The sequence below is a fragment of the Nannospalax galili genome, unplaced genomic scaffold (assembly GCF_000622305.1).
Source record: "Nannospalax galili isolate Female #2095 unplaced genomic scaffold, S.galili_v1.0 scaffold856, whole genome shotgun sequence".
NCBI lineage: Eukaryota > Metazoa > Chordata > Mammalia > Rodentia > Spalacidae > Nannospalax > Nannospalax galili.
Window position 1 is genome coordinate 227,052 of NW_008339573.1, and position 15,820 is coordinate 242,871.

The 15,820-nt window shown below is 40.7% G+C and overlaps 2 protein-coding genes across 4 annotated transcripts in view; one reads left to right on the forward strand and one right to left on the reverse strand.

Moving 5' to 3' along the window:
* The window catches only part of Sil1 (SIL1 nucleotide exchange factor), a 314,878-nt gene that overhangs the window by 145,404 nt on the left and 153,654 nt on the right, over positions 1-15,820 (forward strand). The window lies entirely within an intron of this gene.
* LOC115070596 (40S ribosomal protein S27-like) lies at positions 7,290-7,521 on the reverse strand. Its single transcript, XM_029564134.1, has one exon. The coding sequence runs from the start codon at positions 7,519-7,521 to the stop codon at positions 7,351-7,353; it is 171 nt and encodes a 56-aa protein (XP_029419994.1). The 3' UTR covers positions 7,290-7,350.

The following is a 15,820-nucleotide window of genomic DNA, read 5'->3' on the forward strand; positions in this document are numbered from 1 at the left end:
TAAATAAACCCTTTCCTCCCCAAGTTGGTATTGGTCAGAGTATTTTGTCACAGCAATGAAGAAACAAAGTAAGACAAGGACTTAGCAAGGAAGAGTGGAACCAAAACAAAATTGAAGCCCAAACAGGGCTTTAGTTAATACATGTTAAATACTATAGATCTATGTCTTGCATACAGGGCCAATGATAGCAGGATGTGAGCTCTAAAGTCTTAGGCAAACAAACCTCTCCATTTGTGCACCAAATGGCCTCTCTCTTGAGCTAGTTCTGCTCATTCCCTGTGACTTTCCTTGGCCAACATTCCATGTTCCTGGCATCTTTTAACTTTCTCGGGTCTCTATTGCATCTTCAATTTCACTGTCACACTTTCATATATCATCCTCTCAGGGGCTTCCTGCAGGGATTCTGATTCTGTCACACATTGCTTGACTGCCCAGATCTTCCTTTAAAATCTGGGTAGAAGCTTCCATGACCATGAAATTCTAACATTTTGCATGCCTGCAGAACCAGCATCCAGTAGATGCTGATTTCTGCCACCGGTCAAGCAATATCTGAGTCTCTGTATAGGCAGTTAAAGTGGACTCTGGGTATCTGGATAGTTGAACATGGAGGGATATTTTCCTAGGTAGTCTTGTGTGAATAGTGCACCCTGGAGCTTTCTTCTTAAAGAGTCTTTCTTTCTCTCTTTCTCTTTCTTCCTTTATCTTTGTGTGTGTATGTATATGTTGTGCATAGTGCATGTGTGTTGTGTTGTGTGTGTGTGTGTGTGTATGCATATATTTGTGGAGGCCAGAGGTAGGCATGATTGTCTTCCTTCTCTTTTGAGACAAGACCTCTTACTGAACTTGGCACTCACTGATTAGATATACTGACTGACCACAGATCTGGTAGTCTCTACCCTTAGGATTACAAAACCCACAACTATGCCCAGCTTCTTTATGTGAATACTTGGGATCTGAACTCAGGTCTTCATGCTTAAGTGACAGGTACTTTACCAACTTAGCTATCTTCCTAACCCCTATTAAGCTCTGCTTATAACATTCTAGAGCATGTCTATCATGAATCTCAACCTTTTCCAAATTTCTCCTATAAACCAGTTTCAAAGGCTTCTTCACCACAGTGTCAAGTAGTTATAGCAACAACTCCTCATCTCTTGTACCAGCTTTTGTTTGAGTTTTTCATCACTGTGACCAAATACCAAAGAGAAACAACTTAAAGAAGGAGGAATGAAAAAAAAAAAAAAGGAGGAATGTATTTTGGCTCATGGTTTTAGAGGTGTATTAGTCAGGGTTCTCCAAAGAAACAGAACCGGTAGAATGAATATATATGTATAGAGATTTATCAGCTTAGCTCACAGGATAGAGTCTGAATAGTCCAACAATGGCTGCACCACACTGGAGAGGCTGAGAATCCATAGTTGCTCAGTCCATGGGGCTGGATGTCTCAGTAGTCCCAATCTGGCGCTGAAGGTCTTGACAAATTCCAAAAGATCAGCTAGTCTTCAGTCTACAGCAGCAAGACGAACTCACCAGCAAGAGAGAAGGCAAGCAGCAAGAAGCCAGGCATTCTCCTCTGCCATGGCCTTTTATACAGGCTGCCATCAGAAGGTAGCACCCACATTTAGAGTGTGTCTTCCAGCTTCAGATGATCCAATCAAGAAGATCTCTCTCATTTTAGTTAATCCCAGATCCAATCAAGTTGACACCCAGGATTAGCCATCACAAGAGGTTTCATTTGATCATGTCAGGGAGGGTGTGGCGGAGTTCAATCTGTCACTTTGTGACTATGAGGAAGTGGGAGGGAAGGAGAGAAAGAAAAGAGAATAGGAGTGAGAGAATGAGGACAAATGGAAGAGAATGTGAATGCCTGTACTAGCTGCTTTCTCCTTTTCCCTCTTTTATCCCATCCAAGTTCCTAGTTTATGGTGCCAATATTCAAGGCAAGATTTCCCCCTCAGTTAAACCCCTCTATAAATTCCTTCATAGATGCAACTAGAAGTGCATTTACTAATATCATAGATACTTCCTCACCCAATCATGTCTGTAATCAAAATAATCTATCACATGCCAAAGGGAATGAGTTAGCTAGGAATTCCATTATTCTCCCTACTCCCAGTGGTACTCTAATGAGCTTAAATGTTTGTTTTATAGGCCTACAGAGCCCGTACTGAAACATAGACTTGTCTTTGTATCAAAAGACTTGTAGTGAAACTTTGCTATTTGAGCTCAGTCAGCTTTCTGGGAGCAGAAAGCAGAGGGTATTCATTGCTAGTTAGGATTTGGTTGTTCTTGAGGTACTGTCAGGAGCAGCATGTCCTTCTCTGGCTCAGACACAGGGAGGAAACAGTAGCAGGTAATGGAAAAACTGCTTTTCAAGTCAGACAGACCTAGATAGAGTCAGCCTATTTTAGACAAGGACCACTGTGGACTACAGGATGCAAAATGCATGGTAACCAGTGTTGGTTTCTTGTAGTTTTTAATTAGTTATGTAACCAAAGAATTTCCATATGTAAAATAGAAATATATATTTCATATAGTTGCTGTGAAAATTAGCTAAGGTAATGTGTATATGTCAGCTGTTCTAGCTCCTGGCACCAGAAGTACTAAGTACCTGGTAGTTTATTTTTATCTACTCTCTTCCCTTTTATTCCCTTAAAGGCTAAAAGTCTTCTCACTTAACACTGTATGTACTTACTAGACTGAAATGATAAGGGCTTGGGCTGATCTCCGTTCCCATCAAGGTTGTCTTCTAAGGCCCTTGCAGCCACTTTCCTGGTCTGGTCTGCAGAATCTCCATCACAACAGTATGTTATGGTATGATGGTCTGAGACAGTGGAGAGAGGCAAAGACATGGGCAGATTACTTGAGCTTATTATAGTCACTTATTTTATTTACTATATAGAAAAGTAATATTGGCCCTGTCCAGAATTTAGGTGCAGTCCAAATCTACTTTTAGAAAGAATGGAAGTGAGTATCCCTTTACCCCCATGATCCTGAAGCAGTTTGTGTACCGGTAGCTTTCTGTTACTATAACAAAATACTTGAGATAATTAACTTACAAGGAAAAAAGGTTTATTTTGGCTAACAGTTTTATAGGTTCCAGCCAATGCTTGACTCCATTGCTTTGAGTCTGTGGTAATGAAAGCATGTGGTAGAACAAAACCATTTACCTCAAGACTGAGGAGAAAAAAGGGGGGGGGTTGTTTGCTTTTATTTGGTGTGTGTGTATATTCATGTACAGGTGCATGTGGAAGCCAGAGGTCTACCTTAGGTCTTGTTCCTCAGATGCTATCCACCTTGTTTTTTGAGTCATGGTCTCTCACTGGCCTGGGACTTGCTTATTAAGCTAGGCTAGCTGACTACTGATCCTTGGGAACCACCTGTCTCTGCCTCCCCAGTGCTTGGATTATGAACATGAGCCACTATGCCCAGCTTCTTTATGTGGATTCTAGATATCAAGCCTAGGTTCTCAAGCTTGCATGGTAAACATTTTACTGACTGAACTATCTTCCCAGCCCCTTTATTTCTTAAGATACTTCTCTCTCTTTAGGCCAGATTTGCCTAAAACTCACTATGTTTTAGGCTGGCCTTGAACTCATGGCAATCCTCCTGCCTCAGTCTGAGCCACTACATCTGACTCCCTAACTTTTAAAAGTTTCCCACCTCCCAGAATCATTACCTGGGGACTGAGCTTTTAACCCTTTAGCCTTTCAGGAACATTGAGGATCTATGCTGTAGCGCCCTTCTTCCCAGTACCATGTCTGTGTTCGTTTTACTTCTGTTGGTTATCTTAGGACAAGAATTTATCTAGTGTACCATCACTGGCACTGTGATAACAGTGGTTGATGTTGGACTTGTAGTGTGAAGTCTAACTCTTCTGACAAGCTGCCTTCTAATAAAAAGGACTTTAAGTAACTTTTTTTTTTTTTTTTGGTCTTTTGAGACAGGGTCTCCCTGTAGCTTCAGCTGGCTTAGAGTTCCCTATGTAGACCAGGCTGGCCTTGAACTCAGAGATCTGTCTGCCTCTGCCTCCCAAGTGCTGGGATTAAAGGTGTGTGCCACCATGCCCAGCTAAACTTTAAGTAACTTTTAAATGTAAGAACAAGCATACAGGAGACTTCCTCCATGTATATGAAGCTAGTTTAAACTATCTGAATGTAAATGTGACTATGACAAAATACCTGATATAGCCTGAAAGCAGGAAGGATTTATTTTTGGCTTATGATTTTAGAGGTTTCAGTCTGTAGTCTTTGGCTTTTTTGATTCTGGGTAAGGCAGGGAAGATGAGCGTATGGCAGGGGCTATTTACCTCCTGGCAGACACGAAAAGAGGGGAGGAGGAAGGGGCCAGGGACAAGATACAGCCCCTAAGTAGATACAGTCCCCCCAATTCTGTGACCTACTTTCTCTAGTTAGACCCCACTTTCTGAAGTTTCCTAAATCTCCCAAAATAGGTCCATCAGCTAGGGACCAAGTTTTAAACACAGGGGAAGGACATTTCCTATCCAAACCGTAACTATGGAGTTGGAGGAAAACAATTATAATCACCTTGGCTACTTTTGTTATAGGACCTAAGCATTAAACATTTTCTGAGTGTCCTTATAGCCAAGAGGAAAAGGGAAATATGATGATGAAGTACCTAATTATCATCTAATAATAAGCCAATAGCTATATTGGTTGCCTGCTGAGAAAGAAAGTTTTTAATGATACTGATCTAAGTATCATAACTGATCTAAGAGTATTTTTTATTTATTATTTTTATTTTACGTGTATGAGTGTATTGCCTGCATGTATGTGAGTGCACCCGTGTCATGCATTGCCATGGAGGTCAGAAGAGGGCTTTGGATTCCCCTGGAACTGGAGTTAAGGACAGTTCGTAGCCACCATGTGGGTGCTGGGAATTGAACCTGGGTCCTCTGCAAGAGCAGTCAGTGCTCTTAACCGCTGAGCCATCTCTCCAGCCCCAGAGTATTTTTATAATAGACATCAAACCATACATTGGACACTGCCTTTAACAAAGTTGTTTCAGAAAATACAGGGAATTTTTTTGTAATCTGAACCTTTTATAGACCCTAATAAAATCTGTAGGCATACAAAAAAGGATTCTACGTGTGGTGGTTTGAATGAAAATGTACCCCATAGGATCCAAGTATTTGGACATTTTGTCCCCAGTTAGTGGCATTGTTTTGGGAGGTCTTAGAAGGTGTGGCTCTCCTGAAGGAAGCACATTACTGGGGGCAGGCTTAGAGAGTTCTTAAGCCTTGCCAGATCTCCAGTTGTGCTCTTGCTTCCTGTGCCTGCTTGAAGATGTAGTGCTTAGCTTCTGCTCCTCCAGCCACCTCTGCCACCATGCCTCCCCACCAAGATGGACTGTAATTACCCTGGAACCATAAACTCAAATAAACTCTTCCTTCTATAAGTTGCTTAGGTCAGTGTTTCTATCACAGCAACAGAAAAGTAACTAATACAGTAATTGGTACCAGAGAGTGGATTGTTGGCTGTGAAGAACCTGATCATGTGGAGTTTTGGAAGAATATGGTAGCCTTTGGAAGTTTGGGACTAGAAAAGTGGTTGATTGATGTAAGCAGAGTTTAACAGCCTGTTCTAGTAGGAAGAAAGTAGTGTTGCGAATAATGTAGTTCAAGGGGGAAATAAGGACTTAAGCAGTAATTGGGATATTTTGGCAAAGCATCTGGCTGGAGTCTGCCCACTGCCAAAAAGCTTGCCTGAGGCTAAGTTGAAAACCAATGGACTAATTTCTCTGGTGGAAGAAATTTCAAGACAGCCTAATGTAGCAATGGCAGCATGGCTATTAATGGTGGCTATTATGCAGATCAACAGTGAAAAAGAGCAAATGGGGTAGAAAGAAATACAGAATGTACAGTTTGGATTGAAAAAGAGCACTACTAAGATAAATGTTGAAGCCCTGGCATATGCTGGAGAGGATCCCTTTGATAAGGAGATTAAAGTGATTAAGGAGGGGCCTAGAGATTTGCACTTAAACAATGAAGAGAGTGCCTCCAGGGCAAGGCTACACCCAGTTAAGCCTCCAATTGGTGAAAGGAAAATGCTTCAGGGACCACTGAAGAGAAAAGCTTCTAAAATGGATAAAGCAGGCTGGGGTCCATCCCAAACTTGCAGTCACACTTGGCAGTGTCATTCACCTGGTGCTGGCTTCAGAGGCATAAAAGATGCAAGAGTGAAGGGGTTCTCCCTCCTTGGTTTCAGAGAGCTGCCAGGGCCAGGCAGCATTGCAGCAGGAGTACTCCTGCATAAAGAAGACCTTGATAGGACACTGTGTAAAGCCGTGAAGGTAAAGCCTGGTTGGCAGTGGAGACCCCAAGAAAACGTTCATGATGCCAGAGCTGTGAGACATGTGACAAGAAGACCTGCATACAGGGAGTGGTACCAGCCCAAGAGAGAGATGTGTGTTGCATGCAGCAAAGCTGGAGAGGCTGAGCCACTAAGTCTTTTGGAAGTAAAGTCCCAGAATTTGGACATGGAGCCACTGGATTTGGTGTTTGTCCTGCTGGTTTTTGGTCTTGTTTTGGTCTGGTATTTCCTCACTATGCCTCCATTCCTCCCTTTTGGAATGGTAATGTGTATTTGGTTCCACTGTATGTTGGAGTATGTAATTTGTCTTTTGATTTTACAGGGGATTACAGTTAAGTGATTTCCCTGAGTCTCAGAAGAGACTTTGGACTGTGGACTTTTGATTAGTATTGAGACTGGTAATGACTATGGGGACTTTTAAGGTTGGACTAAATGCATTTTGCATTTTATATGGTCATGAGTCTATGGGGGTCAAGGGGTGGAATGTGGTGATTTGAATGAAAATATTCCTCATAAGCTCCAAGTATTTGGACATTTTGTCCCCAGATGATGGTGCTGTTTTGGGAAGTCTTAGAAGGTGTGGCTATCCTGAAGGAAGTACATTACTGGAGATGGGCTTAGAGAGTTCTTAAGCCTTGCCAGATCTTCAGTTGTGTTCTTGCTTCCTGTGCCTGCTTGAAGATGTAGAACGTAGCTACATCTTCAGCTCCTCCTCCAGCCACCTCCGCCACCATGCCTCCCCCTACGATGGACTGTAATTCCCCTGGAACTGTAAGCTCAAATAAACTCTTCCTTCTATAAGTTGCTTAGGGCAGTGTTTCTATCACAACAGAAAAGTAACTAATATACTACAGATTTATTTATTTATTTTTCCATAATTAAAACTTTATTGAAAAATTGACACCAAAATAGGAGATTATTGTTTACAGCTTACAAAATCAAACATAATTATATCTTGGTAGAGTAACTGAACTTAAGGCTTTCTGTGAGAAAACACAATTGCAGGAAATTGTATAGATCATTAGTGTTGCTTTCTTCTAAATGAACAGCCTTCTTTGAGTCTGACCTTCCTGCCCATAGGCTGGCACAACACTGTCGAACAGCCTACACAAAGAACCACTGTCTGAGCATGTCTGAAAACTGTGGTAATCTTGTAGCAACCTGGGCATAGTAAATCTCTAGCCAAAGGCATGGTGACCACTTCTCAGCATTGCCACTCCAGGTCTCGGAGGTGAGCGGCTCTGGCCTAGTGGCTGGCAAGAGCACAGCACCAACTTCTGGGATCTACAGATTTATTTTTTAGGGACACAAATTCAGTAAGCATTATTCTTATGTAAATTGAATATAATATATATCATAAAGAATATAGAATCCCTTTAGCAGATTGGATGTGGGATCCTTAGACTGGTGCTTGAAATATTCACTCTGTCAGGTTGATTTTTGACAAAAACTGAATAATAGAGTAAGACTGAAAACATTAGCCAGATTTGGAACAATGTAGCTAGCTAGTGTTTTATCTGTCAAGATAGCCTTTTCTCACAGCTCTTTATATGAAGTCCTAGGTTTTCTCATACTTTTAGCTTTCTTTTCTTGGGATTGTAAAGTTGGGTGTGAAGGTTGGGTATGAAGAATGATAGTCATAGGCTAGAGAAATGGCTCAAAAATTAAGAGAATTTATTGCTCTTTCAGAGGACCTGCATTCAGTTCTTAGCACCTAAATCAGGCAGCTGTTACTTGAGTTCTAGGGAATCTCATGACCTCTTCTGGTCTCCAGCAGCGCTGCACAAACATGGTATGCATACATACAACTCAGACACACATATATACACATAAAAATCAATAAATCCTTTTTTTTTTTTTTTTTGAGACAGGGTCTCCCTGTAGCTCCAGCTGGTCTAGGACTCTATATAGAGCAGGCTGGCCTCAATCTCACAGAGATTTGTCTGCCTCTGCCTCCCAAAAGTTGTGAGCCACCACGCCCAGCTCAGTCAATCTTTTATTTTTTTTGTTTTTTGTTTTTGTCTTTTTGAGACAGGGTCTCCCTGTAGCCCTAGCTGTCCTGTAACTCACTATGTAGACCAGGCTGGCCTTGAACTCACAGAGATCCACCTGCCTCTGCCTCCCAAGTGCTGGGATTAAAGGTGTGCGCCACCATGCCTGGCTCTCAATCAATGTTTTTTAAAAAATAATAACAGTCATTAGAAAATGTTACCATAGCTAGTGCTTCTTTGCTAATGAATATGATTCACACATCAGAAATGGGGGAACACAAGTCTACATATTGAAAAAAATGATTATGATTTGTTGTCGTTGAACCATTTGGTTTTAGTCTCATATGAAGCTATTCAGTAGAGTTTAATTTCCTGTGTTGTTCTTTTGTCTACTGCCAGAACTGAGAAAATTCAGGTCACTCCTGTCTCTCCATCTCTGAAAGAGTTCTCTGAATGGTTTGGAAGGGCAGGGCATTCTGTACTTGTTTTTATTCATTATTTATGTTTGTGTTCAATTATACTCAGTCTTCTTTCAATTATGGAGATGACTCTTAAGCATTTTTGTTTCAGGGAGTAGGTATCTGTTGTAACAATTAGTTCTAGAGAAAAGAGAATTACTCATAATTCTTGTTCTCAGAAGAGATGTGGTACTAATGGATCCCTGGTCTCCCATCTGCTTCCTCTGGAGAGCTACTGTTCTTGTTTACCCTTTGGCTCAGAATTTCCTGAGTTGGAACTCATAGGAGATACTTAGTGTTGTAAACCAGATTGAATCTCCTGGAGAGACTCTACTGCAGGGTTCCAGGATTCTGGCTTATGTTTGTGCTACCCATGATACCTTCTTGTTTCACTGAGTCCTTACTGCGGAGCCTCTGCCCTGCCAGTGAGGCAGGAAGTGGAGCTCAGCGATGGGGGCCTAGGAGGGGTAAGTGCACTGCTCGCCCTTTCACCCGCCTCCCCCAGACTCTCAGACGCAGCAGGGAGTTTACAAAGCTTATAAAGGCAAAACCCACAATCATTAGCATAGGCAGGAACCTATTCTCCAATCCTGTGAAAGGTCACCGTAGAGCATGCAGGCTCCTTTCAATGCACTACTATGGTGATCACGAGGTGCTCACGCATTTTCCTCCTGGTTAGTCTCCAATTACCTACACTTTTTCTTATATTTTGTCCCTGGTCCAGTTCCTTAGCTCCTCCCCCCACTGAGGCCGTCGGCACCATTTTGAACGCAGCTTCCCTACACTTACTATTCTAGACTCGTACCATTTGTGAAATGAAGATCTCCTATGTTGTCTGATATGATAGTCACTAGCCATTTGTGATATTTTCAATTTAAAATGAACTATCATGAAAAAATAATCCAGTCTCTTAGTATCACTAGTCATATTTCAAATGCTCAGTAGCAGCCACACGTGGTGCCACACACCTTTCAGGTAGCCACAACTAACATCTATCAATGCATCTCCAAAGTATATATTTATACTTTTTCTCTTAAACAAAAGAATTTATGTAATTGAAGGTAATAATGCTGAAGGGTAGTGATGCCAAGTGAGAGGAGGGAGAAAATGTCACTTTGTTACATTTGTGAACAGTAGGCTATGAAGGATTTATTTTGTTCCAGTTGAAACTATGTATAAACATAAACCTTGCCAAATAAAGACTTTACCTCACATTGGACCAACAAGTGAAAATAATTAAATCATTAGGGTTTCATGTTTATATGTATGTATGTGTCAGCCTGCATGAGTTTATATGTACCACATGCATGCAGGTGTCCACAGAGACCAGAAGAGGGTGTTGGATCCCCAGGAAATGGAGTGGCAGGCAGTTGTAAGCTGCCCAATATGGGTGTGGGACAGAACCCAGGTTATCTGCAAAAGCAGTATACATTCTTATCTGCTGAGCCATCGCTCCAGCCCCAATCTTAAATTTTGTTTTGTGTTTGTATGAAACAGGGTCTTGCTATGTAGACCAGGCTAGATCCTCTTGCTTCAACCTCTCTAGTGCTGGCTGGGTGGGATTACAGATATATATTCATGCTAAGAAGATTTAAAAATATATCTTTGAGGCTAGAGAAATGGCTCTGAGGTTAATAACGTGTGCTGATCTTCCAGAGAACCCAAGTTCAATTCCCAGCACCCATGTCAGATGGCTCATAATTGCCTTTAACTCCAGCTCCAGCAGGTCCAGTGCCCTCTTCTGGACTCCATGGAACTGCACAATCACCCCCCACATACATATTATTTAAAACACCAAAATAAAATATTTGAAAAATAGCTTTATTACTCTTTGATCACTTCATACCTGTATATAAGGTGTCTTGATCATACTGACTTCCCTCTCTCCTTCCTGCCCCCCTTCCATATGTCCTCTTCCCATTTTTTTTTTTTTTTTTACTTACTCACTGAGTCCAGTTAATATTCTCCACATGCACATGGTTATGGGCCATCCACTGATGCATAGACAACCTACCAGGGGCCACAGTACCAGAAGAAAACTGACTCTCCCATCCTCATCAGTCATCAACTTTTAGTAGTTCCTCACATAGAGGTGGGGCCTCAAGAGCACCTCCTTCAACCATGCTGGAATATTTACTGGTTTGGTCTTCTGTAGGTAACCACAGCTACTGAGTTCATGAGTGTAGCAGCCCTGTCATGTTCAGAAGACAGCATTTCATATCACTCCTCCCCATCCTCTGGCTCTTGCATTTTTTTCCCTGATTTTTTTATTAAAAAGTCAACATTTAATTGAAAATGTGTCCATTTTCACATTGCTTTAATTCATATAGAATGAAGATAAATGGGTCATTTCATATAAAGACCTGTGAGAAAAGGCTATTTTGAAAGAATAAAACACTGGCTAGTTCCATTATGCCAAGTCTGGCTAATATTTTCAGTCTTACTCTAACTACTATTCAGTTTTTGTCAAAAATCAACCTGTCAGTGAATATTTCAAATAGCAGTCTAAAAGATAGGCTCCCACATCCAATCTGCTAAAGGGATTCTATATTATATTCTATATATATTATATTCAATTTACATAAGAATAATGCTTACTGAATTTGTGTCCCTAAAAAATAAATCTGTAGATCCCAGAAGTTGGTGCTGTGCTCTTGCTAAGAACACTGGTTGTTTTTGCAGAAGACCTGGGTCCAAATCCCAGGACCCACATGGCAGCTAACAATTATAACTCCAGTTCCAGGGCATCCAACAGCCTCTTCTGTCCTCTTCGGGCATTGCATGACATGGGTGCACTTACCTACATGCAGACAATACATACTTACACATAAAATTTTAAAAAAAAATTGTAGACTCCTTTCTTGTATGCCTACAGATTTTATTAGTATCTATAAAAGGTTTGGATTACAAAAAAAATTCCTGTATTTTCTGAAATAACTTTGTTAAAGGCAGTGTCCAATGTATGGGGCTTTTTTTGTTTTTTTTTTTTGATCTTTTTGAAACAGGGTCTCTCTGTAGCCCCAGCTGGCCTGGAACTCACTATGAAAATCAGGCTGGCCTTCAACTCAAAGAGATCTGCCTGCCTCTGCCTCCCAAGACCTGGGACTACAGGCGTGCGCTACCATGCCCAGCTCCAATGTATGGTTTGATGACTATTATTATAAAAATACTCTTAGATCAATTATTACTAGTACCATAAAAAAGTTTTTTTTTTCTCAGCAGGCAACCAATATAGCTATTGGCTTTTTATTAGATGATAATTAGGTACTTCATCATCATATTTCCCTTTTTCTCTTGGCTATAAGGACACTCAGAATACATTTAATGCTTAGATCCTATAACAAAAGTAGCCAAGGTGATTATAATTGTTTTCCTCCAACTCCATAGTTATGGTTTGGATATGAAATGTCCTTCCCCTGTGTTTAAAACTTGGTCAGGGAGACACAGGAAGCAAGAGAGTGACTTGAGATCCCCCAAGGCTTCAGAACTCTCTAAGCCTGACCCCAGTGATGTGCTTCCTTCAGCATAGCTACACACCTTCTAAGGCCTCATAAAACAGAGTCACCAACTGGGGACAAAATGTCCAAATACTTGGAGCCTATGGGGGACATTCTCATTGAAACCATCACAGATCCTATCTCAAAAAACCAAAAATAAATAATAAAATAATAAAGTGCTAAATATTTCTAGCTAAAGCCCTTGGCAGCAGTGCCAGGTTTTCTGTTTCTTACTGCCTGGAGTTCACATGTGCCATGTGGTGATAGTTTTCCATCGGAAATGTGATGAGTTGACATAGGTTATAAAGCTGTATGTGCAGTAGAAAAGCCACACCTGGTCACGTGATGGTCTCTGTAGGCTGAGCCTTACTTTCTTCTGCTATGTTGACTTTGCCTAAGAGAGGTATGGAAAAAGTAGGTCTGGTAAAATCTGGAGTCTCATTGGAAGATGCTTGGGTCTCAGGTAAATATTGTGAAAATCAAGTCCACAGGAATTCCAGGGGGAGTTAAGATGACTACATAAAGAAATTTGTATTTTAGATTTAAAGAAATAATGGGAAGCTTTAAAAAAATATTATAGCTTGATCCATTATAATCCTTTGTAACTTTTTTCAGGCAAGGTGAAATTGGCCAATTATTAGAGACACAAGAATATTTGGTAACCTAGCTGGGCATAGTGGCACACGCCTTTAATCCCAACACTCAGGAGGCAGATCTCTGTGAGTTCAAGGCCAGCCTGGTCTACATAGTGCATTCCAGGCCAGCTGGGGTTACAGGGAGACTCTGTATTTTTTTTTTTTTAAAAGAATATTTAGTAACCTATGGTAACCAACTATTGTTTGCTTATATACCCAGAAATCTGAATGTGAGATTTTATGCAGAAAAACACATTCACATTATCCAAGTGACCCTGGGCCTTGTACTGAGTTTTCCCAATTCCCAGGTTCACTGTAGCTATGGGCCTCCTTGCTCTGTGTTTAGTTTGTGTAGAGTGTGTTAGAGGGAATGAAGACAGTGAGGATGTACACTCATATTCACCACTCTTTATGCCCTGCTTTCCCCTTCTCCCAGGGTATACTACAACAGAAGTGTTCTACCATCAACTGAAGATTTGTCAAGAGATTATTATAATGGGATTTGAGCAGCAGGATTTGAGGGGGCACTAGGGTTATCAAGTACCTTTTGATCACTCAGATCCCAGCACATCAGTGGCTGTCTCTATATAGGACAGTGCCCACTGTATCCACTGTTCTGCCTTTTCAGGCTACGTACAGGTTTATTCAGAGAGGTCTCTTTGGGAAAAGTTCCTCCTGCAATGTGGTGAAATGTCAGTTTCTGAGCTCAGGTGGCATCCTAGTTGCTATTGGGAAAGGCTAAGTATTGAACAGTAAACTCCCAAAGAGAATGAAAATGTGTATTAGACAGGAAACAAATTCTAGACAAGAACAGTTTAGGGGCATCTACATTTTTTCATAGACTGAGTCACATAAATTATCTAAAAAATGTAAAATATTGAGAGATCTTAGGGATTGAGTTATAGAAAGTTTGCAAGGACATTGAAATAAATGTTTTTTTTTTTTTTTTCTTTTTGAGACAGGGTCTCCCCGTAGCCCCTGCTGTCCTGGAACTCACTATGTAGACCAGGCTGGCCTTGAACTCACAGAGATCCACCTGCCTCTGCTTCCCAAGTGCTGGGATTAAAGGCACTCGCCACTTTTTATCATTTTGAAGCTATTCTAGAACTAAAGAAGAACTTATGTTGGGGCTGGAGAGGGATGGCTCAGTGGTTAAAAGCACTGACTGCTCTTGCAGAGGACTCAGGTTCGATTTCCAGCACCCACATGGTGGCTAACAATGCCTGTATCTCCAGTTCCAGGGAATCCAACCCCTTCTTCTGACTTTAATGGGCATTGCACAACATGGGTGCAGATGCAGGCACTACACTCATACACATAAAATAAATAAAAATTTTTTAAAAGAAGTTATGTCTTTTATGTATAAAGGGATCATATATTAGTCAACATGAAATCCCAGAAAAATTTAGGAAAACAGTTTATAGAGTATATGGGAATAAAGAACTAGAATTAGCCCCGAGGGAAAAATAGCTTTCCTATTTCTTTCTGGTGGTTCTTTTATTGCTCAATTTGGGTCACAATGGTCTTTGAGTAACTGTGACCATTAGCCATATCAATTGCAAGGAAATTGGTTTCTTAGTCTATTGTGCTAGTGAAATAATGGGATGGTTATAAATCTGACCTTTTTGACTTCCTGTCTCCAATTTTTTTACTATCCAACCACCTGTCACAAGCCCCTAGGAACAATCATTTACTCTTAAAATGGAGGAGCTCTGAGTTACAGTAGCTCAGAGATTGGAAAGATTGATTGTGAGAAGGGACAATGCATAAATGACTATATCAGTATCAAGCTTTTGCTCTTTTCAAGGTCTATATATTTATTTAGCTATTTTAGTGGCTTTCAGTGTAACACATTTGACTTTTAGCTTCTGTTGCTAAAGTAATGCTAACATATTTTGTTTTCCATTTGTTTATTTATGGTCTTGCTCTCTACCCTCGAAAAACTTGATATGGGTACAAAGCTTCAGAAATGTACGCATACTGGAGTAATAGATAACTCTGATTTTGTTACAAGGAAATAATTTAAGTTGGCAGGTTTAGCTGATAACGTAAAACACAAGAGAGAAACAGGATCAGTTTATAAATGTCAGCAGAACCCCCAAGAGTGAGTTGCTGCTTTGGAGCTGACTCCAGTACTGTTGTTCTGTCTAATATATTATAAAGTGAAATAAACTGATGTATGAAAATTTGGCTGACCAAGATTTTAAAAAATAGGGCTATAAATTAGCTGCTTTTATGTCACTTCAAACAACTTACAGAAAGGACTAAATGACAGGACATTAGGATCCTTAGGAGGACTTGGGGGTCTAGATTCTCTGGTAGGCCATGAGACCAACAGAATGGCTTCTGGCAAATTAGATTAGAAATCTTAGTTTGCCAGCTCTCCATGTTCCACTGTGCCTGTTCTGGAAATAGAACCTTAGAATGAGGGAGATTATGAAGTCCATATGTCTGGAAACTAGACCTGTGAAAGGTCATTGAAGCTTCTGTCACTTCATAGCCCTAGCCATTGAAAATGATGAATGTGGAATATTTTAGTCATTTGACAAAATGAAAATCAGTTCAGTACAATGGAGCATTGACACACAGGATCACCACCTCCCACACAGAAAATAAATATTCCTATTTTACCTTGACATTTATTCCCCATAAACACTCTAGCATTTATGTGGTATATCTTACGAGTGTGTTTTATTCTCTGTGACATGCTGTTACTGATGTCTGCAGAACTGGGGAAGTGGAGGGAATTGCCTAGGGCATTCAGGAGCAGTTGGTTTTTAGGGAACTAGTTTCAGTTTTGTGCAGTTAGGACTAACATAAAAACTAAACACACTATGATTTCATGCATCTTAGTGGCTGCCATATACTCAGAAGTCCTTGGATTACTGCTTTCCCTCTATTGAGCTGTTT